This window comes from Spermophilus citellus (assembly GCF_964194105.1).
Source record: "Spermophilus citellus genome assembly, chromosome: 6".
NCBI classification, from domain to species: domain Eukaryota; kingdom Metazoa; phylum Chordata; class Mammalia; order Rodentia; family Sciuridae; genus Spermophilus; species Spermophilus citellus.
The window spans coordinates 101,605,598-101,629,852 of record NC_138187.1 but is presented as its reverse complement, the minus strand read 5'-3'; the positions used below and the strand labels follow the sequence as shown (position 1 = coordinate 101,629,852).

General features: G+C 51.8%; 1 protein-coding gene across 1 annotated transcript in view; it reads left to right on the top strand.

Annotated features, from left to right (window-relative positions):
• GALNT2 (polypeptide N-acetylgalactosaminyltransferase 2) overlaps positions 1–24,255 on the top strand; it is an 89,810-nt gene that overhangs the window by 24,855 nt on the left and 40,700 nt on the right. Inside the window, exon 2 of the mRNA XM_081298068.1 lies at positions 14,526–14,619. Within this exon, the coding sequence (XP_081154194.1) occupies positions 14,526–14,619 (94 nt within the window). The remainder of the gene's footprint in view (positions 1–14,525; positions 14,620–24,255) is intronic.

The window sequence follows — 24,255 nt, the reverse complement described above, 5'->3', positions numbered from 1 at the left end:
TTGCTCTTCTTGTCACCACATGGGCCTGCAACCCCCAGAATCCTGGGCCCTCAGAGCCCAGGGGACAGCTGGAGGACCCTGCTTGCGGGTGACCTCCTGTCCCAGATCATGCTGTCATGCAGAGGTTGTAGTTCACGCTAGGTGCATTTGGTGTGTGTCTGGGGCTGCACGAACGTGCTAGGCTGGGTCCTGCCCTACTCCTTACCTGTGGGTAGGGGCCAGGCTCACTGCGGGAAGCCTTCAGACTCTGCCTGTGCCCACTGGCCCACCCGCCTCGTCCTTTCTGCCGCTGGCCTGTGATTGTCTCCACAGTGCTGGCTTTTCCTGCGGCATAGCCCAGAACTTGCTGTGTTTACTGGTGGCCGTTCAGGCCTGGTCCTCATGGTGGCAGGCAGTTAGGGTTGCTGTGACTTTGTGCCTCAGGAACAACTGTCTCCTTAGTGCTGCCTGATGGCCTGCCATGGGTCGCTCTCCTGCTGGGGGGCTTCTGTCGGGGGCCGTGTGGGCTGTCCCAAGTCTGGGCAGCATAGCCGTGGTCCCTTCAGTGTCACTTGCAGCATCCGAGTCACAGTGAGCCAGTCTCTTTTGCCAGAGCCTGAGGGCCTGGTGTAGTGACCCTGCGTAGTGACATGGTACTGGCCTTGCCACTCTAGCCTTGGCCTTCCACTGTTTCAAGATCTAAGCTGAAGGTCTCACCTCCCAGGGTCACTCTGAGGATCAAGCAGCAGACCTGGAAAGTCGGCACGGTTCCTGGCATGAGGCTGGTAGCAGCTGCGTGACAGCTTGGCCTTGCACCTAGGGATAGGTGAACAGCAGACACATGTAGAGGGACAGTCATCATCATCTAGAGGACCAGTGGACACAGTGTCACATCTGCTATCCCAACAACTCAGGAGTCTAAGGCAGCAGGATCCCAAGTTTGAGGACAATGTGAAAAAACTAAAATAAAAAATTTGAACAATATTTCACAACATTAGAGCCCTCGTTTATTGCTTTTTAAGTATGATTTATGGTACTACAGGTTAAGAGATACACACAAAAATATTTACAGATAAAATAACAGGATTTCTGGGTCCACAGATGGCAAGACAGCCTTAGGCTAATGGGGCTGGAGCATGCTGCAGGGCGTGGGTCACACCACCACGTGGCTTGCTTGGAACTTCTCCACCAGGGTGTCTCTATTGGCCAGCCCTCCCAGAACCACATCTGTGGTGAGGCCCAGGAGGAGTGCCACCAGCCCACAGTGGTGTGGAAGGAGAGTGAGCTGTGGGTGGCCACCCGGTGGGCGAGGGCAGCAGGGCTGTGGTGGGAACGCGGTTATCCTGATCCCAGGGCTGCCTTTAGCTCCTGAGTGAGTGGTGGACTCTGAAAGCAGGTCAGCTGGGTTTGGCAGACCCGAGGCATGCACAGGCAGGAGGCGGTGCACCTCTTGGGCATGTTAGTGGGCGAGGGGCCCAGCTGCCCGCCCTTCCCCTAGGAAGGCTTTCTCCTTGGATTGAGGCTAAGGACGAACCCCAGGTCCGAGGCCTGCCTCTCTTGGCTGGTCTCTCTGCGGCATGGAGGGACAAATTTCAGGAAGTCTGGTGCTTTTCCTGATTCTTAGCTGTGCCTCTTAACAGTTCTCCTCTGCAGTGTGGGGTCAGCCCAGGTACCCGCTGGTGTGCAGGAGCGTGTAAGGGCACCTATGGGTGTCCCTGCAGAGCGTTGGAAGGCCCTGGCAACACTGATTCTGTCATCTGGACATGGTGGTTGGGGATGAGCTGTGGATTTGGTATGTGTGTTTGCACATGTGTGTAGTCCATACCACTGTCTGCACATACCCCTGGCTTTGGCATCCGCCAAGGCTGGCTGCCATCTTGGTGAGGGTTGTGGCTCATTGAACTCTTGGCGGGCTGTGAAAAGGCCTGTGTCCCCTCGGTGGTAACTCCTTTGGGCTCAGGTGGAGGTGGACTGTGCGGTGGCTACTCGTGGGGAGGTGGCTGTGAGGGTGTGCGTGTCTGCAGAGATGGCGCCCTCCCATGGCCGCTGGTTTTGGCGGGAGCTGCAGGGTGTGCAGTGTGCCCAGAACCCTGCTGCCTGGCCGTGCTGCTCGGAGCCTCTGAGTTTATAACCAGATGGGGCTCTTGCCTGTGGCAGGATTGGCTGTATTGCTGCGGACCTGAGGCTCAGCCTTGGTGTCCTCTTCTGTCAGACAGAGTGAGAAGACACCCCACTGTCATGTGTTCACTTCCTCCTGCCTTCAGTAAGTCCAGCTGGCCTGTGCCCCGAAAGTGCTGGACGGCTGGCCCAGGCAGGGGACTGCAGGAATGTGGCTGAGCCTCACTGGAGCTGTGGACTTGTGCTCCTAGGCGTGGAACCTGGTGTTTCAGAATTCCTTGGTCCAGAGGATTGTCTGCCATCAGCTCCTGATGGGAGCTCCAGCAGGCATGTGACCACCGCCTCCCGGACCCACAGCCTTCACCTGAGAGGTCACACCACTGCCTTGCCAATGAGCTGTGTTCTGGAGCCTTCGGAACTAGGGTGTGGCAGCCCCTTGAGGTGTGTGTGGGCACAGTCACCACCCACAGTTACCACCATGGCCTCCACAGCAGAGTGAGTGGCACTGGCTGGACCAAGGCCATTGGCAAGAGCCGCTGACCTGCTTCACAGAGCAAGAGAAGACAGGCCGCACCTCCACCCGCGTCACACCCTCTGCTCGGGGAGCCCGATGGCGCTCAGTGAGAACCAGCAGGCCTCAGCCTTGCCTGCCTTGCTCCCCTGTGTTCTGTCACAGGCCTCAGGAAGGCTGGATCTGCTCTGCAGGGCAGGGAGCCGCCAGAGGGCAGACACTCGCTGTGGGCAGGCCAGCAGCCCTGGCTGGCGGAGAGCCTGCCACAGGATGCAGCTGGGGGTTGTTGGCAGGGTGACCTCCAGGGCGGCGAATCACTGGATGGTGCGGGAGCCACTGCCTTCCCTTGGATTCTCCTGGCTCCTCCCACAGAGCAGCAGGACCCCATGTGGACAGACCCCTGGGGTCTCACCTGGGCCTGGGCCTGGGCCTGGGCTGGATCTGCATCGCAGTGAATCAGATCATGTACTGAGATGAAGGAAGTGGGGAGAAGAGCTCAGTTTTCCTTTCCTTTCCTCTGGCTTCTGTATTGTCTGTAGCCCAGGAGGAAGTCCTTGCTGCTGCTCCCTAGAGCCTTAGTTTTGATCTGGCAGCAGTTAACACCGCATACTGATGCCTCCTGAGTCCTTTCTCCCTTTATCTGCTGGATTGATTTGGTGATCATGTAGGAGGGCAACACCCCATTTTTGTATGCCGTACTCTGCTTGCATGCCTTGTCCTGCTGGGGACACTGGGTGCAGAGCCCAGCCGCATGTCTCCTGAGACCTGCAGCACTCAGCTGGCCACACCCCTCTTCCTGAGCAGGTGGAGGACCCTGTCTTGGAGTCACATATTCAGGTGAGCAGGTTTGGGTGAGAACTAGGGTCAGTGCCAGCTAAAGGTCTCAATCTAGGTGCTGAAGCAGTTGCCCTCCATGTGTTCCCTTGTGACGAAGTGTTCACCTGTCTGGGTCACTGCCAGCCTCTGCCACTCAGGCCATGCTGTGACTGCGTGGCATGGCCTGGACTTGCGAGTCCTGACCTCCCTGTTGACAGCCTTGAGTCATGCTGGCCCTGGGCCTGGTGGTGTGGACACAGGCGTGGAGGCCTTTCTTTCCCAAGTGTGGCAAACTGGGGCAAACCAGAACTGAACAACCCAGATCCAGTGTGTGGGGACCCCTCTTGTCAAGCCTGGTGCCTGAGTGACAGCAGCTGCAGGTGATGTGCTCTTGAGTGTGGGCAGAGGGTGGTTGTGGAGGCCAGCCCCCGAGGGCCCATGGATACAGCCCAGGTGTGTTGGCAGCTCTTCCTCCTCCTCAGGTTCCCAGTTTCTTGGGAATGGCATGGTGCTGGGCCCCTCTGCTGGGACTGGTCCTGTGACTGGTGCTGCACTCACCCACCGTGGGCTGCTGCCTGGTACGGCTGAGGCTGGCGCAGCCTTTACTTTCTGTTCTATGCTGCTGGACTCTCGGTTGCTTGTACTGCCACCAATAGTGAAGTGGCATTGGCCTTCCACCAACAGTGAAGTGGCAGGATTGTGGCTAGTGCAGAGGGCAGGGGAGACAGGGCTTTTCCTGTGCGTGGCATTCCACGGGCTGCACACAGGGCAGCGAGCCTGAAGGTGGGTAGTGTAGGGCCTGTTAAGGGAGCCCGGTCTCCATCTTCTTGCCTCTGCCTTGTGACCCGACAACCACGGCCTTCTGGAGATGTGCTTGTTGGGTTGCTGTGGAAATGCCTGCTGGCGTGAGGTTGGTGATGGCTGTGGCCTCCCAGGTCCACAGAGCTGCAGAGTGCTGCAGTGCCCAGAAGATGAAGTGGTCCAGCTGAATTTAGGCACCGGGCAGCCACCCAGGCCAGAGTTGGTGCCCAGCTGCCATGTCCACACAGCCAGACAAGAATCTTCTGCTGGCCATGCTGCCTGCAGCTTCTCTGCTCCCCAGTCTCCCTTTCCTTGCCCAGGGGCGAGCTTCCTAACTGCCAGCTCATCTCTGTCCCCAAGGAGCAGGGCTGGCCTCTGGTCTGCAACAGCAGGGGCAGTGTGAAGGGGCGGCTGGTGCTCAGGAGATAGGTCATCCTGCCAACTGTGCTTCCTAGTTGGATGGTCTCTGCTGGGGTGTGTGTGTAAACGAACAGTAATGTGGCTGGGAGGTCTGGCCAGGGACTTGTCCTGCCTGGCTGTACTCCTCTGTGCACCACCCCCTGCCTCTGGACAGAGTGTCCCGATGGCCATGACCGCCCTCCAGAGGGGATGGGACCCAGTGGCTGTGACCACCTGTGTGAAGCTGCCACCTGTTGCTCTGGAAATTCAGCACCAGGTCTGGGAGTGCATAAGTGTGCCTGGGAGAAGCCCCGCTCCTCCGCCTGGATCTGCTGAGTGGCATGCTTCTGCAGGTGTGCCAGGCATTCTCTCTCCTGTGTCCTGCTGCTCTCCTGCCTGAGGACAGGGAGGGACCTGTCTGCCCAGTGTCAGTGAGTGCTTGAAGTTCAGCAGGAAAGCAATTCCAATGTGGGTGCCTCTCCATGCCAGTCACTGGGGGTAAGCGTGTGTGAAAGGTCCCTTGCTCATCACCCAGCGATGCTGTTGAAAGCAGACTCTGTTTTCCTGGCCCTTCCTGGTGGCTCTGAAGAGCTGCATCCTTCCAGCTCTGGATTGGTGCTAGTGTTGAGAACATCTCACAGCCATGGTGAATGCATGTGTTGGAGCAGCCCACAGAGACCTGGAGCATGCAGAACACGCGTGATTGCTGGTGGTGACTCCAGGGTTTGCGCACCCTCGCTCTGCTCCTTTCTTTCTTACAATGGTGAGGTGCACGGACTGTAACATTTGCCACTAGGCTCTCTGAGGGCTGCTGCAGCTTGCACAGCCAAAGCCTATGGCCCCATCACTTTCCATAGGTGGGGCAGGCCCTGTGCCTTCACTTCCTTCCTGAGACACTATTCACCATTTTGCTTCCTCCTCCTGTCCTTGCTGGTCAGCTGCCGCTTGTCCTCCTGCCTCTCCTGGGGCCTCCGGGGAAGGCCAGGTTTCCCTGACTGCCCACGAATGGTGCAATTTGTGTTCATCGTAGCACCAGCGTTCTCTTCCAAGTGGCTGTGCACCAGGAGAAAGTGCCCTCCGGTGGAGTGCAGGCCTGCCCAGGAGACCCTAGTTCCTTGCCCCAGCCGCTCTTGGAGCAGCAGCCTATCTCAAGTAGCTGGTGGAGAGCATACTGCTAGCTTGGCTTGGCTTCCAGGGCCTTGGGACCCTGAGTCTGAAACCAGAGCCTACTTGTCCCTTCCTGGCAGGGGCCTCTGGGTGCTGGGGGACCAGGCACTGTCTCCCCCTCAGTGACGAGCAAGGCTTGGGCCTTCCTATCTCTGGCTTTGTCTCTGCATCTGAAAAATGAGGACAGAGAACCTGTAGTTTCCCTGGATAAGCATTATTACTTGGAGTATTGCAGGGGACAGATGAAGCAAGACACCAAGTAAGAACAGGAAGCAGGTTTGTTTGGCTATAGCCAGGTTCAGAGGGCAAAGCTTTCACTGTAATCATTCAATCCCCCTGAACCTGGAGTTCAGGGAGTTTCAGAACTTTATACCCAGCATGTAAGGGGAGGGGCTCAGAAGTTCACAGTCTGTAGAAGTTCACATAAAAGCAGCTTTTCTTTCATTGTTCTAGGCAAGTTAACCCTTCAAGGACAATATCTGAGAAGGGGAGAGCTGCTTCTTCCCTTTCCTTCATCTCCCTGCCAGCTGTTACCATGGAGCCCAGTTGGTAACTTCTCTTAGAAATGTAGATATCTCTGTGAAGCCCAGCTCAAGGCCAGAGGCCTCGTTAAAGGATCTTTTTTTTTTTTTTTTTTTTTTTTTTTAAATCACACTTTTCATTTGCAAACACACTCTGCGACCTATACTGGATAAATGTTTGTGAAAATCTAGTCAAGGGGCGGTTAGCTCATGGAGTGCTAATCTCTTCCAGGCCAGTGGCCAAGTAATAGAGCAACAGGAAAATAGGAAGTTTACCTACATTGAGCTCTTTTGTAGAGACTCTTTTGCTGATAGTCCTAAAATCAATTATGGTAAATGTTTGTGGAGAAGCTTAGTCAAGATTTTCCATGGAGGAAGGGGTGCCACTACAGGAGAAACTGGTTGTGTAGCAGTGTCAGGAAGCAGCTCAGGATGGCCACCTGCAGTAGCAGCAGGCATGGTGTGTGCAGCTGTCCCGTCCCCATGTCCCATGCCTGGTGTCTTTACAGAGGCAGGTGCTGTGGGCTGAGGAGAAGGTGTTGGTTTCCAGCACTGGCTCCTCTGGGCTTGGGCAGCACATTGTCCTCACAGCCTGCTAAGTGTCTGCCCCATACACTGTTGATGGGTGTGGCCTCCCCAGACCCCAATTGTTGCTCTGCTCACCCCAAGTATTTGTGCCACACATGAGGGTGGCATGCTGGGATGTCCTGCTGTGCCCAGCACCACTGCTGTTTCAGGACTTGCCTGCAGAAGGCTATTCTTCATCCTGGGCTATTCTTCATCCAGTGTGTGAGTTGAACTTTACTTTCAGTGACGCCATTGCCAACCTTGAATCTGCTCCTTTAAACAGCCCCTTGTGAGAGGCAGAGCTGCACCTCGATGTCTGGAGGGTGCTCATCCATTGGTGCAGTGGGTGGTTAGGGCTGGGCAGGCCACAGGAGCGAGTGTGGACACGGTCAGCACTTCTCCACCTTTGGGCTGCTGCAGTAAGGTTGGGGAGGAACTGCCGCCTTGTGCTAGTTTCAGAGAGCTGGACCTGATGGCTCCTTCCTTGTACCTAGAGTAACTGTGACTTATGGTTCAGGCCAGGCTGTTTTTGAAAGCAGAAGAGGGTGTCCTGATGGTCCATGGGGATGGTAGTTACCACAGCTGGGTCTTGGCTCATCCCTGTGAACAAAACTGGAGGACACAACTCCTCTCACCAATGTATACAGATGCAGTGCGACCTGTATACTTGTGGCCAAAGCTGAGGATGGTCGGCTTCCGAGTGGGTGGCTCTGGTCCTTGCCACATGGGGGTGTGTGTGTGTCATGCCGCAGAGGTGCCCCTGGGAGTGTGTTCTGCCATTCCAGTGCTGTGCAGGTCCATTGCCCAGCATGCTTTTCTGGGAGGGGGCTGGCATACTTTAAAGCAAACCCAGGCGTTGTTTTCTTGCTTTGCCTCAAAGAGAGTGCCACTAGCCTTTGTGGTATTCCCGTGCAGGGCAGGGAGAAGGCAGCAGTCAGACAGGGGGCTTAGGGCACTGTCCTGAGGAGCAGGGGAGCTTGGGAGCAGCCAGCTGACATGCTGGGGGCGTGGGGTTAGTGGGAGGAGGGGCTGGTGTCCCCGGGGCATTTCTTCTGAGGGTGTTGGGGTTTGTAGCAGGTGGTGGCATCCCAGGGCCATGGGATTCCCAAAGTGGGGGTCCTGAGGGCAGCCTCTGAACCTGCTGTGGGTTCTGAACCTTTGGCCTGCAAGCATGTCCTTGACAGCCGATGATCTTCCTAGGTCTCGAGGGAGATGGCCTAGTGCTGTCGTCCCCGTGTGCGTCTAGGCCCAGGCCCAGGCAAGATGTGCTTGTGGACAGGGCCTGAGCATGTGGCCATCTGTCCTGCTGCCATCTGCACTGCCTCCTGTTGCACCTGGAGCACCCCCACCTTGTCCTCCCACCCTGGGACAGCACCCTTGCACTGTCTCAGGTCCCTGGGGCAGACCACATCTTCCCTGGTCCAGGCCACTGCAATGCCGAGTGGTTGCTGCTGACCTGTGGGCTGTGGCTCGGTGCTCCCGCGGGGCTGTTTTTCTCTGCCACTCTGCAAGCTTATGTTCTGTCTGGGCTGGAAATGGCATTTTCTCTTCCTCCTCCTGACCAGGAGGCAAAAGGGGTCTTTGTGCTTCTTATGTGTGGAGGTGGGCGGAAAGGGAGGAGTTGCTTCCCAAGCAGGGGACCTGCCTCCTTGTGGGCAGAGCACATGCGGCTTCCCCCTCTAGGACTTTGTGTCAGCTGACCTCATGTTTCCAGCGTCCCCTTAGTGTCCACAGCATTTTTGTCTCCTGAGGAGGTGTCGTGGGAGGCTGTTGCGCTCTTCATTGACTAGGCTGGGCCAGGGTGTACATGGCCTCCCCACGCTCAGCCAGCCTCCTGAGCACACGTCACAAGGGTCCTTGCGGGGACCGACACCCTGCTGCCAGAGAGCTGCCGGGTTCCAGGAGAGGAAAGGCGCAGAACATGCGCTGTGTGGCGTGTGGCCAGGACCGGCCCCCAGTGGCCTGTGTTCCTTGGTGGTGACGTGTAGCCTGTTTTTGTTGGAAGTGATGCCTGGCCCATGTTTCTTGGAGAGGATGTGTGACAGGTGTTGTGGGTGACAAGTGGCTCTGGCCCTGTATGAAGCAGTGCTGTCTCCTTAAGGAGCAGGAAGGCCCTGCACACCTTTCCCCGAGGTGCCCCTGGAAGACCCTTCTTCTCCCATACTCATCTCATGGCCTGTGGGAGGGACAAGAAGCCCTGTTTGGTGCTGCTGAGGCCCTTTGCTTCTCTAGGTCAAGTGCCAGATGCCAAAGCCAAGCCGGGGGAAGTTCTTCAAGTTCTGAGTCATGACCCAGTTTTAAGCAGAGCCAAAAACCAATTTTGGAGGTTGGTGTCAGTATTCAAACAAACAAACAAAAGTTCCAGAGCACATCACGTTTGTAAAAGCCTCGGGAACTTATGCCATGCACTTGGGTCATGTGACTGTGTCTGTGTCAGACTCGCCTTCCACTGTGGGTTTTGGCAAAATATCTGGAAGCTGTTGGGTCTTGCGCATGGCTGGGAGGGGACCAGTGCTCATGTCTGACCAGTGAGGGTGGCCCTAAGCCCCCTTTCCCATCATGGGCAGCTGCTGTCTGTCCCTCTCTTGGACTCCTGTGGTGGTGACGGCAGAGTGTGAGCACCTCTGGTCTTCCTACGCCTAGGCGAGGGACATGGCTCAGGACAAAGTGTCCCTGGGTTCAATCCTTAGCGCCTCCTCCCTCCCCGAAGCTTCCTGCCCGGGCAGAAGAGCCTCCGGAACCTCAAGAGGCCCATTCCCCTGTGTTGGAGAAGGAACCCACCTGGGCTGCTTCCTACCAGAGGTGGGCCCTGGGCACTTGGGTGTCCTTTTGAATCAACAGCTTCATCTGAGGACACAGTCTGAGCTCCAGGCCTCCCAACCCTGCTTGCTTTCAGACTCCAGCTGGGATCTCTGCTGTGGGGATCCTTTGTCAAACTTAAGTGAGCTCAGTCTGGCGGAACTGATAAGGGTGGCTGGTGCCCATCCCTCGGAGACCTGCAGAGGCACCACATGGGACTGTCCACCAGGTGGCTCCAGAGTGGTTTCTCCACCACCCATTGTTTGGGGAGATTAACAGACTCCTCTGTCAGAGAGCTGCTGGGAACTCTGAGGCCAAGAGTGCACTCTGTCCTGCTGCCGTGGACGCTCTGTGCTTTTGAGTCCTTGGTTATGTTTTGTTTGGCGCTAAGGATTGAACCCAGGGACACTTTGTCCCTGAGCCGTGTCCCCAGTTACGCGGTCCTGTTGAAATGAGGTGGATTGCCCAGTGTGTGAAACAGCAACTTCAGTCATGCACACTGTCCTCTATGTGGGACCTCCATGTCCACCAGTGCCTCAGGTTTCCTGGAGGGATGGCTGGGGACAGAGGGGAGCTTTGCCCAGGTTTCCTGGTCCTCGTTTGGATCCTGCTTTGCGTCTCCATGGTCTAGAGACGCTGAGGACCAAAGGCCAGTCGAGTTCCAGGAGGGCCCCGCTCTTCTCAGGGGACAAGGTTGCTTTGAAGACCACAACCAGCATTGGGAGGCATGGGGGCAAGTATGACCTTAGGGTGCCACACTGCCTAGCGCCAGGCAGGCTGCATGTGGTGAGGGTCAAGGGGGCAGGTGTGTGTCCATGGAGGAGACCCGAGTCCACCTGCCACCTGTGGATAGGCTGACTTCTTCTCAAGGATTTCTCATTCTGCCTCCTGTGTCTGTATCTCCTTTTGTGGGCGGAGCCATTCTGCGACTTGGGAAGGCCAGGCGGGATCACAGGCAGGACTGACAGGAGCTTCTGGCCTCACTCAACCCACCACAGTCCTGCTCCTCTGGCCTTGCCATGCCGTCTGTGGGAGGAGCACCCACCTGCTGGGGCTCAGCCTGGTACTGCTGGGGCCCTGGCTCCAGCCTCCTCAGCCACTTGCACTTGGTCCATTCCCTGTTCAGACAGCGGCTGCTGGTGGTCTGGAGTCTCGGGAGGGCTGGGAGGAGGGCAAAGCCGTGAAGCCACAGCAGGTAGGCCAGGCATGTTTAGCTGCGTTTGTCACTGAGCAGCATCCGAGCTGCCAGCCGCAGGTGGTGCCAGTTATGCAGGAGGAGGAGATGGCCCTCGGGCCATAGAGGCCACACATGGGTGAAGAGGCACCAACTGTGAAAGATTACCAGTACAAGCTGCACTCACCTCCCACCGGGAGGGCTGGGCAGAGGCCCGGGTGCCAGCCCAGTCCTAGTTTGGGGTCAGGTGGTGCCCTGAGGCCTGGCTGGAGCAGGTTCCTCCTGCACCATGTATGCGTAAGTAGCCTCTGCTTGTCCCAGCAATGGCCTCCTGTGTCCTGCTCATGCCCCTCCTGCTGCCTCGGGCCGTACCTGGGCACCTCTGGTTCTCTGGCCCATCTTCAGTGTAGAATCTGAAGCCTGGGCCCTGTCCCTGGCCCTCCTTCCCGGCGGCCAACCTGCTCCTCTGCCTTGGTCTTGGCCCAGCTGGCCTCCTCCCTGTACCATGTGCCACCTGGCTGCCTGGCGTCTCCCCCATGCCCTCTGGCTTGTTCCCACCCTTCAGGCAAAGTGACGTTTCTGGATCACAACCTCAGACTGCCTAGCTGTGACCCGACTGCCTGCCTCTGCCTGTGCACCCAGCTGCGCCTGTGCCCTGTTCTGCCTCCCACAGGGCCCGCCTACAGAAGCTGATGTGGCCACACCATGCCCCTAGACAGGCAGTCAGTGGTCACTTCCCCTTAGCCTGGCTCTTCAGGAGGGAGAGGGAGCTCCCACGTAGAGGCCGTTGGCTCCAGCTCAGCGACACCCAGGGCCTCAGCTCTTCTTTGTGAAGTGAGGTTGTGGTAGTGATGCCGGAGGAGGCGGCTTAGGGTGCTCTTGGATAGGCCTCTGTGTGTGTGTGTGTGTGTGCAGCAGCCCCATGGGGTCACTCCTCCTCCTCCTACAGGGCTGATGGGAATGGTTCTGACTGCGAGGCAGGATCAGACAGTCCTTTGGGAGCGCTCCCTTAGAAATGTAGTCTTAGATTTTTTTTCTTTTTTCTTTTGTACCAGAGGATACCCAGTGGCTCTTAACCACTGAGCCACATCCCCAGCCCTTTTATTTTTATTATGAGACAAGGTCTTGCTAAGTTGCTTAGGGCTTTGTCAAGTTGCTGAGGCTATCCTTGAACTTGCAGGCTTCCTGCTTTAGCCTCCTGAGTCACTGCAATTACACATGTATGCCAACGTGCCACGCTATTCTTGGGTTTTTGTGACATGTTCAGAATCTTTATCCTGTGACTTGGCTTCACTTGAGCACTGGCATCATCCCATTCTGACTTAAGAGGGGCCTAGCTTCAGCTTATCACCAGCTGTGCAACCTGGACAGATTGTCTGACCTCTCTGGTTTCACAAATTCTCACTACAAGACCAGAACTGTGCTACACCGGGTCTGTCAGAAGGGAGGCTCCCACGTGGGGAAGAAGAAAATGTTTACTGTTTGAGGAAACAGAGATGGTTGAAGTAAAAATGTTGATTTGGAGACTGCCACAGATAATGACTTAATTCTAGAGTGACAGGGCAGTGTTGACTTTAGATTTTATTCAATACAAGGTTAGGTGGTTTGATCCAGTAGCCAATGTTAGAGGAGGACTGATGCGGGGGGGGGGGGGGCATTATTAGCCACAAAATGCTACAAGCAACCACAAAATAAAAATGAGCACTTGATTACAAGTTTGTAGGGGACCCTGGCAGCACTACACCTGGCAGATTGAGTGTTGCAAAGCCCACAGGGACCAGTGTTCACAGCTGAGGGTGTTGGCTCCTGCGTGTTTGCCTACATTGTTGCAAAATCATTGCCAGGAGTCAGTTTCAAGCTTATAACCAAATAATGTCACTAGTATTCTTTTCTGGAATCTTTGCAGCAAGGAAAAAAAAATTGAGTTGTAACACAGACACATTTTAACATGTTTGTTACCACCTGGGAAGACCACCTAACTACTAGGCACCTGGGGACTGAAAGGCTGTGTGCAGGAGGGGACATCCCACCCTGTGTGCTCCACCCGCCTTCCCAGGGCTGTGCAGTGAGAGACTTTATGCTTTGCTCAGCTTTGGAAGCCAGGGAAGGACAGGCTACCTGAGGTGGGGGGCTGCAGTCAGCTTCCCTTCAGTCACTGCACCCCTCAAGCAGGAAGCAGGTTATCAGCAGGGAAGTTGCACTTGGAGTTGGAGTCTGCTGGCCCAGACCCCAGGAATTACCCTTCTTGCCGATCTCCCTGTATACCATGAAAAGCCAGCAGTCTGTGCTGGCCCATGGTGCCCGAAGCAGGGCAGGAGTGGCTGGGCCGCAGGGACGGGTCCTGCCACACAGCATCCTCTGTGTGGACAGCAGGGGCTCAGGGGCTTCTGCCTGGGTCGCGTGAGACCCTTTTCCCTTGGTGCACAGAAGTCAGGTTGAAGAGTTATGTGGTCATGGAGCTCTCCCTTGGCGTGACTCAGTGCTGACCAGTGAGAGCATGTTGTTGGCCCAGATGAGTGGGATAAGTCTGCTGGAACTGAGTCCTGCTCAGCCTTCACACTGGGTGTTTAACCTCAGCTCTACTCCATAGTTTTCCCCAGATAGGCCCAGGCCCTTGCTCCATAGCCACAACCCAGCCAGCCCCAGGTTTCTGCTACATGGTTGTCCCCAGCAAGCCCCAGGTCCCTACTCCATGACCATGGCCCAGCCAACCCCAGGGTCCTGCTCCGTGGCTGTCCCCTGGCAAGCCCCAGGGCTCTGCTCCCTGGTAATGGCCTGGCCAGCCCTAGGCCCCTACTCCATGGCCATGGCCATGCTCCTTGGCTGTCCCCTGGCCAGAACCAGACTCCTGCTCCATGGCCTGGCCAGCCTCAGGCCCCTGCTACATGGCTGTCCCCAGCCAGTCCCAGACCCCTGCCCCATGGCCCAGCCATCCCCAGACCCTTGCCCCATGGCCATGGCCCAGCCAGCCCCAGACCCCTGCCCCATGGCCATCCCCAGCCAGCCCCAGACTCCTGCCCCATGGCCATGGCCCAGCCAGCCCCAGACTCCTGCCCCATGGCCATCCACAGCAAGCTACAAGACCCTGCTACGTGGTCATCCGCAGCATGCCCTAAGCCCCTACTCCGTGGCCATGCCCCAGCCAACCCCAGGCCCCTGCTCCATGGCTGTCCCCAGCAAGTTCCAGGCCCATGCTATATGGCCATCCCCAGAAAGCCAGGCCTCTGCTTTATGGCCATGCCCCAGCCAACCCTAGCCCCCTGCTCTATGGCCATGCCCGGACAGCCCCAGGCCCCTGCCCCATGGCTGTCCCCTGGCCAGCCCTAGGACCTTTCCCAGGCGTCAGTGGGGTTAACATGGGTCGTGTGACTGCTGGAAGGGTTCCAGGCCCCTCAGGGAGGTGCCCACAAATTACTGGGATGTCTGAGCCACCTTCGCCTCGTGGCCGTGACCACTGTGTAACCCTCTGCCTGTCCCATGCACCCTCAGAGTTGTCCTGTGGGGTGTGACCAGGTGCGGGCCTCCCTGGCCTTGGGCCATCCGCAGGCTGTCAGAAGGGCCCTTGGAGCTCTCCTGGTTGACCGCTGTGACCTGGGGTCTGCGGATGTCACAAGGCATGGCATGGGGAACGGACGGCTGGAGGCATGCTCACTTGGTGTCTTTGTTCCCTTAGGAGGACTGGAATGAAATCGACCCCATTAAAAAGAAAGACCTTCACCACAGCAATGGCGAGGAGAAAGCACAGAGTGCGGAGACCCTCCCTCCAGGTACTGTGCCAGGCCAGGCTGAGGGCTGGGCTTCTTCGCTGGGGTGGGGAGTGGAGCTGCTGAGCCAGCTGGACCCTGCCCAGAGCTCTGCTTTCCTGCTCCGGCCGGGCTACTGGCAGGGCCCCCAGCAGGGCCACAGCATCTGGTTTCATTGGAAGTTTACTAGGGGTGACTGAAATTTCCTGAAAGAGAAAGTGGAATGAAGTAGTAGACGGTGTGTGTCAACTCGTGGAAGTTTAGAAAGTAGGCTTTTTAGAGTATTTTTAGTGCGCCCACACGGGGGCGCAGTACAGAGCTCCTGTGTGCTTGAGCCCCATGCACACACACTTCCTTGTGTGCTGGCAGGGCTGGAGTGGGCGTCTGTGCCACCGTGATCTGTGTGAACCTCTCTCTGGCCTCCGCCTGCCATTGGGCCTTCTGTGGGTTTGACCCGCCTAGTGGCATGCCACCATCTCTGTAATCTTGAAGACTAGGCTCACTGCTTGAGAGTCCCCTGTGCTTTGCCTGTTCCTCCTCCCTGGAGCCCAGCTCTGCTGCTCTCTCCCCAGTTCTGCCTTTCCCAGGGCGTCACAGCCGGGGTTGCACAGGCTGCAGGGGCTTCTTGCACTGGTGCTGTGTGTGAGGTCCCTCCGTGCCTCTCCTAGCTCAGTGCCCCTTTCAGCAGTAGATAACACCCCCTTGTCAGGATGGACCACAGCTTGTCCACTGGCAGGCTGAGGACTCCTGGTGGCAGTTATTACGAAGCTGCTGTAGACGTCCTGAGACTGGTTCTGTGCAGCATAAGCTTTAGCTGGCTTCAGCCCTGCTGCTCAGACGTGTGGGAGGAACATGTCCTGTCTTGTGAGAAACTGCCAGACTGTCCTCCACGGTGCCTGGGGAAGGACAGCTGTTGCCATGTGTCAGGGCCTCAGCAGCATTTGCATCAGTGTTCAGGAATCTGGCTCCTAGCAGGTATGCAGTGGTGCTCCCCTGTTCTAAGTTGTGGTTCCCTAATGTCGGACGGTGGGGAGCGCCTTTCCATATGTATTTATCATCTGTGAATCTTCTTTGGTAAGGTGTTCTTGTCTTGTGCTCACTTTCAAATTGAGTTTTTCATTTTCTTCCTGCACTTTAAGAGTGCTTTGTGTATGCTTTCTCCTGTTTTCCGTAACCGTTGGTCTCCCTGTCTGTGGATTACCTTCTCACCCTCTGACGGTCTTTCCCAGAGCACAGTTTGGGGGAGTCTCTCTCTACCAGATTCCCTCTGCACCTCATCCAGGACCTTTGGCTGCGTTTGCCTGTGCATTGCCTGCTGCCACAGTCTGGCTGGGCACAATTCAGGAGCCACTTGTCAAAAGAAACTAACTTTATTTTTAGAACTACAAACGCCAAACAAAACAGCTCCTCAGGAAAAAACCCTCAGAGCCCAACTGCCACCACCGGCTTCCCCAAGCCTCTCACCCCCACACAAACCTCACCACCTCCCACAATCCTCCTGCTCTTGAGGCTGATTGGCTGGGTCACGTGGGCGGAGCCAAAGAAGTCCCCTAATGAGCAGCTCCGTGGAGGAGCCAATCAGCTAGATGTTGCTGGGGCCGCTGTGAGCCAATCATCAGCTGGCAGTCTGAAGGGCAGGGAAACAGCCCAATGAACATCACCGCAGAGGAGCCAATCAGCTAGATGTTGCTGGGGCCGCTGTGAGCCAATCATCAGCTGGCAGCTGGAAGTTTGCTGGCAGCTGGAAGTTTGCTGGGGCCCCTTTGGCTGTGGCTCTCAACATCTCCCCCTCTCTGTTTAAACAACAAGCATGTGGCTTAGGGACCGTGCCTGCCTTAGATTGTCCAATACTACATATGGTCCTTACCCATCTTCGGATGAGCTGACCTCAGGGCATCAGCCTCCTGTCTTAGGTTGGTACCATTGTAATTGGATCTTACCCATCATTGACTACCGGTCCAGTATACAGCCACACCTGTGGAGAGGTCTTTGTCATGACAAGCAGAAGGGAGGAAGATACACCAAGCCAATTGATGGCTCTTGTTGGAAAAATTGTACCACCGATGACATCATCAGTAAAAATACCCCAACACTACCACAAGTCACTGCACCAACAGATAGTTCACAATGCATACAAGTGAGTTCACAATGCATACAAGTGACACATAGTTTAGGCAAGTTCTGCAAGCAATTCAGTGATGGCTATTGCAGAAACTGTAGATTAGTTTTATCTTTGTCTTCACTGGCACTGGGATGAAGATAGGAATTCTAGCAATAATGGCTAAAGAAAAAATTATGTAACATTCCAGAAAGCACTAAAAGAAAACAATTTTCTTAACAATTTACATTATCTTGAAGAGAAAAGAAAACAATTTTCTTAATAATTTACATTATCTTGAAGAGAATTATTAAATATAATGAAAAGGAAAGGTACATATGTACATTCAAACATATAACACAAAACACAAGTGTGCACACATAATATAATACATACAACACATAATAGTAAAGGCCTTATAACTTTTTACAGGTGAAATTTCCATTGCAATGTTTAAAAACTCTATAGTCAAAAAAAAAAAAATAGAACTGATCAGCAAAGCATTAACCTAGGTCTGTATGAGCTCAAAAAACAAAATAGAACTTCATGATATGGGAAAGGGCAATAATAAAATAGATATTGAAAAAAGCATCCTGGTTCTGTCGCAGATGTAAGGATAGCCAAATTGGAGTTTTGGATATCAGCTGTTATGGATTTGAGCCAAATCATCTTCTTTTTGGTCTGTAGAAATCGCTTCAGTTAATCTCTCTGGAATCCAAATCGGCTGCTATTCTCCCTGTGGAAATACACAAACAGGCCCCTGACTCCAGACAATTACTGGGTCAGGACCTTTCCATTGTCCTGTTAGAATATCTTTCCAAAGTACCTTGGGCTTATGTACATTTTTTGGACACATATGCCTTTCTGCAGCACTAAGTCCTGATGAATCCAAATTTAAAAAGTTTAGAGTAAAAAGGGTTATTTTAAGTTTATCTTTGGGGAATATATACCCCTTCCCAATTCCGTCTTTTTGCTTTAATAAGTACATTTTAATAGTTTGATGAGCTCTTTCAACTATGCCTTGTCCCTGTGGACTGTGTGGGATTCCTGTTATATGAGTAATGCCAAATGATGAGCAAAATTGTTTAAAAGAGGTAGAAGTATAACCAGGGGCATTATCTGTTTTTAACTGTTTTGGAACGCCCACAGTGGCAAAATTTTGTAAGCAATGAGCTATAACATCTTTAGTTTTTTCTCCGGCATGAAGGGAGCCCATCAAAAATCCGGAAGAAGTATCAACTGTAACATGCAAATATTTTAATTTTCCAAATTCTGGCAAGTGTGTGACATCCATCTGCTGAATATGGTTAGGTATCAATCCTCTAGGATTGACTCCAAGATTAACTTGTGGTAAAAAGGTCACACAATTTTGACATTGTTTTATTATTTGTCTAGCTTGTTCCTTAGTTATTTTAAAACGCTTTTGTAAAGTATTAGCATTGACATAGAACCTTTTATGAAAATTTATAGCTTCTTCTAGTGTAGAGAAAATATGTATGTCATGTGTAGTTTTATCTGCTAAATCATTGCCCAAACTAAGGGCTCCAGGCAATCCTGTATGTGCCCTGATATGTCCTATAAAGAATGGATCTTTTCTGTCCCAGATTAAACTTTGTATAGTGGAAAGCAAAGAGAAAACAGTAGAGGAAGGGGAAATCCTACCAGCATCTTCAAGGGATACTATAGCATTAACTATATACTGACTATCAGAAAATAAATTAAATACAGAATCTTTAAATATCACAAAAGCTTGTAATACTGCATTAAGCTCTACCTTTTGAGCTGATTGTTTGGGTACTAAAAATGTAAAAGTTTGATCAGGTGTAACTATTGCTGCTGTACCATTATTTGACCCATCAGTGAATATATTTGGAGCATTCATGATAGGTGTTTTTCTTGTCATTTTTGGAAAAATTACAGGATGCAATGACCAAAAAGACAATAAAGGATTAGATGGTAAGTGGTTATCAAATGAAACATTAGATTTGCACATGATTATTGCCCAAGTATTTAACTCATTAGCTAATTCATCAATTTGATTCATAGTATATGGAGTAATAATTTTATTGGGAGGAATTCCAAATACTCCCTTTGCTGTTTTTATTCCTTTGAGTATCAATTGTCCTACAGCCTCAGGATACCTAGTAAGAATAGTGTTAGGAGAATAAGATAAATATATCCATAATAATGGACCTTCTTGCCAAAATACTCCTGTAGGAATATTTTTTGTTGGTAGTACAATAAATAATAAAGGCAAACTTATATCAATTCTATCCAAATGCATATTTTCCATATATGTTTCAATGATTTTTAATGCCTTTCTTGCTTCAGGCGTTAACATGCGGGGTGAATTTGGATCTGATGGGCCTTTTAGGATATCAAATAAATGTCCCAACTCTTCTGTTGGTAGGCCTAGATAAGGCCTTATCCAATTTATGTCTCCTAATAACTTTTGAAAGTTGTTAAGTGATTTGAGTTGATCTACTCGTATTTGAATTTTTGGTGGACGGACCATGGTTGAGGATAATAGAACTCCTAAATAATTAATTGGAAAATTTAATTGTACTTTATCTGTTGCTATCTCTAGATTATAATTTTTTAACAAGTTTGTAATTGTGGCATAACATTCTAGCAATGTGTTTTTATCTTTGTGTGCTAATAATATATCATCCATATAGTGAAATATTTGTAGTTCAGGATTTTAATTTCTAAGTGGCTGGATTGCTTTGTTAACATAAATTTGACACATAGTTGGGCTGTTAGCCATCCCTTGAGGGAGTACTTTCCATTCATATCTCTGATCAGGACCTTCATGCTTCAGTGCAGGGATAGTAAACGCAAAACGTGGATTGATGAATTGGATGAATTGGAATTGAAAAAAAATCTTTAATATCTATAGCTAAAACATACAGGTTTTTGGCAAAGCAGCAATTGGGGAATCCCTGATTGAGCATGTCCCGTAATAACCATCTCATTATTAATGGCCCTTAAATCTTGCCACAATCTCCATTTACCAGATTTCTTTTTGATGACAAAAATGGGAGTATTATGATGAGATATGGAAGGTTGTATATGTCCCTCCGCTAATTGTTGTTTGACCAGGTCATGGGCTGCTTGTATCTTTTCTTTAGTCAGGGGCCACTGAGGAACCCATACTGGTCTTTCTGATTTCCAAGTAATTTTTATTGTCTCAGTGACCCCTTCTGAAAATCCAACCCATGTCTGTCTGTTCCTTGATGTATTTGTATTGGTGCTACTATACCTTGTTCTTGTTCTCCTAATCTTTTTCCTTTCCTAAAACCTTGTTTAGCTATAATAGTGGGCACATTTGGATTGATGTTATTTGTTAATGTCAAACCTAATTGATCTAGGACATCTCATCCCCATAAATTTATAGGAAGATGATCCAATACATATGGCTGTATAGTTCCTTCACATCCTTCAGGATCCTTCCAATCTAATACCATTGCACTTCTACGGGGATTAGTTGCCATTTCTAGGCCTCGAAGCATTTGAGTGGCTTGTTGAAACGGCCAATGTTTTGGCCATTCTTGACGAGAGATGATGCTAAGGTGTGCACCTGTGTCCAGTAGCCCATTAAATTCATGTCCTTGAATATTTAGTTTTAGCATTTCACGAGAATCTAAATTTAAAGAAAGCATGGCCCAATCTACACCTGTGGAGCCTAATCCCCTGGAACCTCTTGTACTACTGGAAAATTTATCATGCAGGCTGGGTATTATTAATAACTGTGCTATTCTATCTCCTGGTGAAATTACTGATATATCCCTTGGAGAACTGGCTATAATTTTTTTTTCATCTTCATAATTGGGATCAATTACCCCAGGACTTATCATAAGTCCTTTTAGAGTAGAAGAACTGCGTCCCAATAATAAGCCTACTGTTCCTTGGGGAAGAGGTCCTTTTACCCCTGTGGGAATGATTTGAACTCCCATCTCTGGAGGTAGTACTGCTCTGGCGGAGGCGCAGATGTCCAACCCTGCGCTCCCTCTTGTTTGTCTGATGAGGGATCTAATGGATAATATGTCCTGGGCACTACCTTGATGGTATTGCTGGATTCCTCCATTGCCCCGTATATTTGTGGTTGTGGGCCCCGGAGCATTGGGCCCCACTGTCCGTTTTTAGCAATGGAGCCTGATGCTTTTCTCCACGATATCGTGGGTAAACATTTGGTCTTTGTCCGTTTTGTTGATAATGGAGTATCCTCTATGGTGGTTTGAGAATGGCATTCATTAGCCCAATGTCTCCCTCTATGGCATTGTGGGCGAATACCCGGTATTCTACCCCTTTGATACCTAGTTTTGTTAAACCCTCCTCCTATGGGGCAACTCCTTTTAAAATGTCCTGTTTGTTCACAGTTGTAGCATGTTTTTGCCCGGCATCTAAAGCCTGTTGTACTGCAGCTGCCAAGACTTGCCCTTGTTCATTAATGTCTCTACATAATTTAATATATGTGTTTAAATCTTCATGTTTCCATGGTCTAATGGTCTCCTTGCACCAACAATTTGCTTGTTCAAAGGCTGTTTAATTAATGGCATTGCTTGTTCTGTATCCCCAAAAACTCTGGTAGCTGTTTGAATAAGCCTATCTACAAATTCAGCGTAAGGTTCATTAGCTCCTTGTATTACCTTAGGTAATTGACCTTGTAAATCTCCATGTCCTTGTAAAGTCTTCCATGCCCTAACTGCATCTGCAGCAATTTGTGAGTATATAGCAGGATCATATGCAATTTGTTGTAGCTGACCCTCATATGGTCCTTTTCCTAACAACATATCTAGATTTCTCTGAGAATAACCAGCTGCTGCATTTCGCCTAGCCATCTCCATGCAAAATTCCTCATTGGCAACCTTCCGTAACAGGTATTGTCCTCCATTTAGCACAGCTTTACACATACTTGTCCAATCTGCTGGCGTCATGTTCAAGTTGGTAATGGATTCGACTATGCTTATAGTGAAGGGTGCTTGAGGACCATAGGTTGTTACAGCCTCTTTTAGCTGCTTCACTGTTTTGAAATCTATAACATGGTGATTTCACTGCTCTCCTGCCGCCTCAAATACAGGGCATGCTAATCTTTGAGGTCCTGTCTCAGGATCCCATCTATCAACTACGGGAGTGGAGCTGTTAGTTGGACAGATACTAACACCTGGTGATAGAAAGGTGGTAGTAGCAGCCTCTTGTTGTAACTTTTCCCCTGATAGCCCTTCCTCCTCTAAACCTTTTTCCTTTGTTTGACTAACTCGAGAGACTTCCTCTTTTACTTGATGTAAGATGTCTTCTCCTAGACTAAGCACATAAGATTGTACCAAGGTCCATAATGGTAATGTGCCAACTGGCAGAGTTCCTGGGCTTTCCTTTTGTAGCTTTTTTAGATCTTCATGATGGTTCCATTGTGATATATTTAACAACCCCTCTTTAATGAACCATGGGCTACACTTTTGTATCATCTTAACATATGCCCTAACTGTTCTTGATTTTACTGAGATGCCTCCTTTCTCTAGCACTTTACTTAACGCCCTTTCGGTTTGGTTCTTATTAATTTTTAATTCCATATTTCCATGATGAAGATACCCCTCACTAAGATAATGCAAAACAAAACCGAGACAAAATGAAACAAAAATGGAACAAAAATTCATTATATCAGCCTTTCTATCCTCCTGAAATGTCCATCCGTCCTTTCTCCCTATGTGTTCCTCAGACGCAAATAGTTTTTCCTTAGATGTGAGGGGTTTTTCTTCCGTTCCACCCATCTCCAGGGATTGGCAAGTTAAAACAAAAGCGAAACAAAACGAAAGAAGAATCTTTAAATGGTTACCCATCCTCTCGCACTGCCCTCAGGAGCTAGCAGTTTACCTTATCACTTACCCTCAGGCATTCCCCGCAGGGGCCACCAATTGCCGAAGTCTGGCTGGGCACAAATCAGGAGCCATTCAAGTAGGAACAAACTTTATTTCCGAACTCCCCCGAATGCCACCCAAGCGGGCCTTCCAGGGACACCACACCAACCGGAACTCCCTCCACTGGAACTTCACCAACCAACGGGAACTCCCCAGGAATCCCCGGGAGAACTCCAAAGTAGCAGGGCAGGAGGCGGACAGCAGGGGTCTATATACAACTGAATACACAGCTTAACTTAACCACCATCATCTCAATGGCTTGCTGGTGGCCCCTCTCAACCACTCCCTTCTGGCAAAATGCCATGCATCATTCCTACTCGGCTGTGGCTCTCAGCATTTCTGAGTGCCCCTGGCTGGGTTCCCTGAGGTTCCCATGTCTATAGATGGTTCACACTGAGCTTTTAGTACCTTATCAGGTGTGGGGCAGGTTCCTGTTAATGGGTGTGTGCTCCTGTCTGTTTTCACTCCAGCCTTGGGATCTCCCTTCCCTAGGTCTGTACTTGTTACAGTGGAGTGAAGGCTTCCCAGTTCCTTATGTGCTGTCCCAGAAGCCCAGTGTCTTCATGGGGGGAATTTATGTGGTGAATTCATATTCCCTTCTGTGGTGGGGAAAGCACCACCGTAAGAATACAGGCCCTTCCTTTATGTGCCTTCCTCATTCATTATCCCAGCCACAGCAGACATAAGGGCTGTCACCACCTCCTTCCAGGCTCTGGGTGCCCCTGCTCACCAGACACAGGAGCCTCACCATGGATTTCCAGGGCTCCCCTGCATCTGTGCACCAGGTGCCTCATTGTGGATTTCCAGGGCTCCCCTGTACCTGTGCACCAGACACAGGCATCTCACCATGGATTTCCAGGCTCCAGGTGCACCTGCTCACCAGACACAGGTGCCTCACATGGATTTCCAGGCTCCCCTGCATCTGTGCACCAGGTGCCTCATTGTGGATTTCCAGGGCTCCCCTGTACCTGTGCACCAGACACAGGCACCTCACCATGGATTTCCAGAGCTCACCTGCACCTGTGCATCAGGTGCCTCACCATGGATTTCCAAGCTCTGGGTGCACCTTCTCACCAGACACATGTGCCTCACCATGGATTCCAGGCTCCCACCTGCACCTGTGCACCAGGTGCCTCACTGTGGATTTCTAGGTTCCGGGTGCCCCTGCTCACCAGATGCAGGCGCCTCACAGTGGATTTCCAGGGATCCCCTGCACCTGTGCACCAGGTGCTTACTATGGATTTCCAGGGCTCCGGTGCATCTGCACACCACATAGGAATGCCACCTTCTTCTTCTGGTCTGTGAGTGCTGGTGCTCAGGTCCTCCCTGCCCTCCTCTACATGTGCAGGGTCAGGAGGCCTGTGCCAGAGCTTCTTCACAGGTAGAACAGGCGTCACTTGCACAGGGTAGCATGGGGTTGAACCGTTAGCTGTGAGTACCTCTTTGGTTACGGCGCAAGGCTGTGCTATGCTTTTGCAGAAGCGATGAGAGCCTGGGGGCAGGGGTTGCTCTCAACTCAGAAAACCCTGCTCCTGTGGGTCTTGAGGCAGATGGAGGAGGAGAGAGCACCTGCAGGGCACGTTCCAGGTATGACACTGGGTCCTACTCTGTTACAGTCAGTTCAGAATGTGCTTCGACCTAATTTCC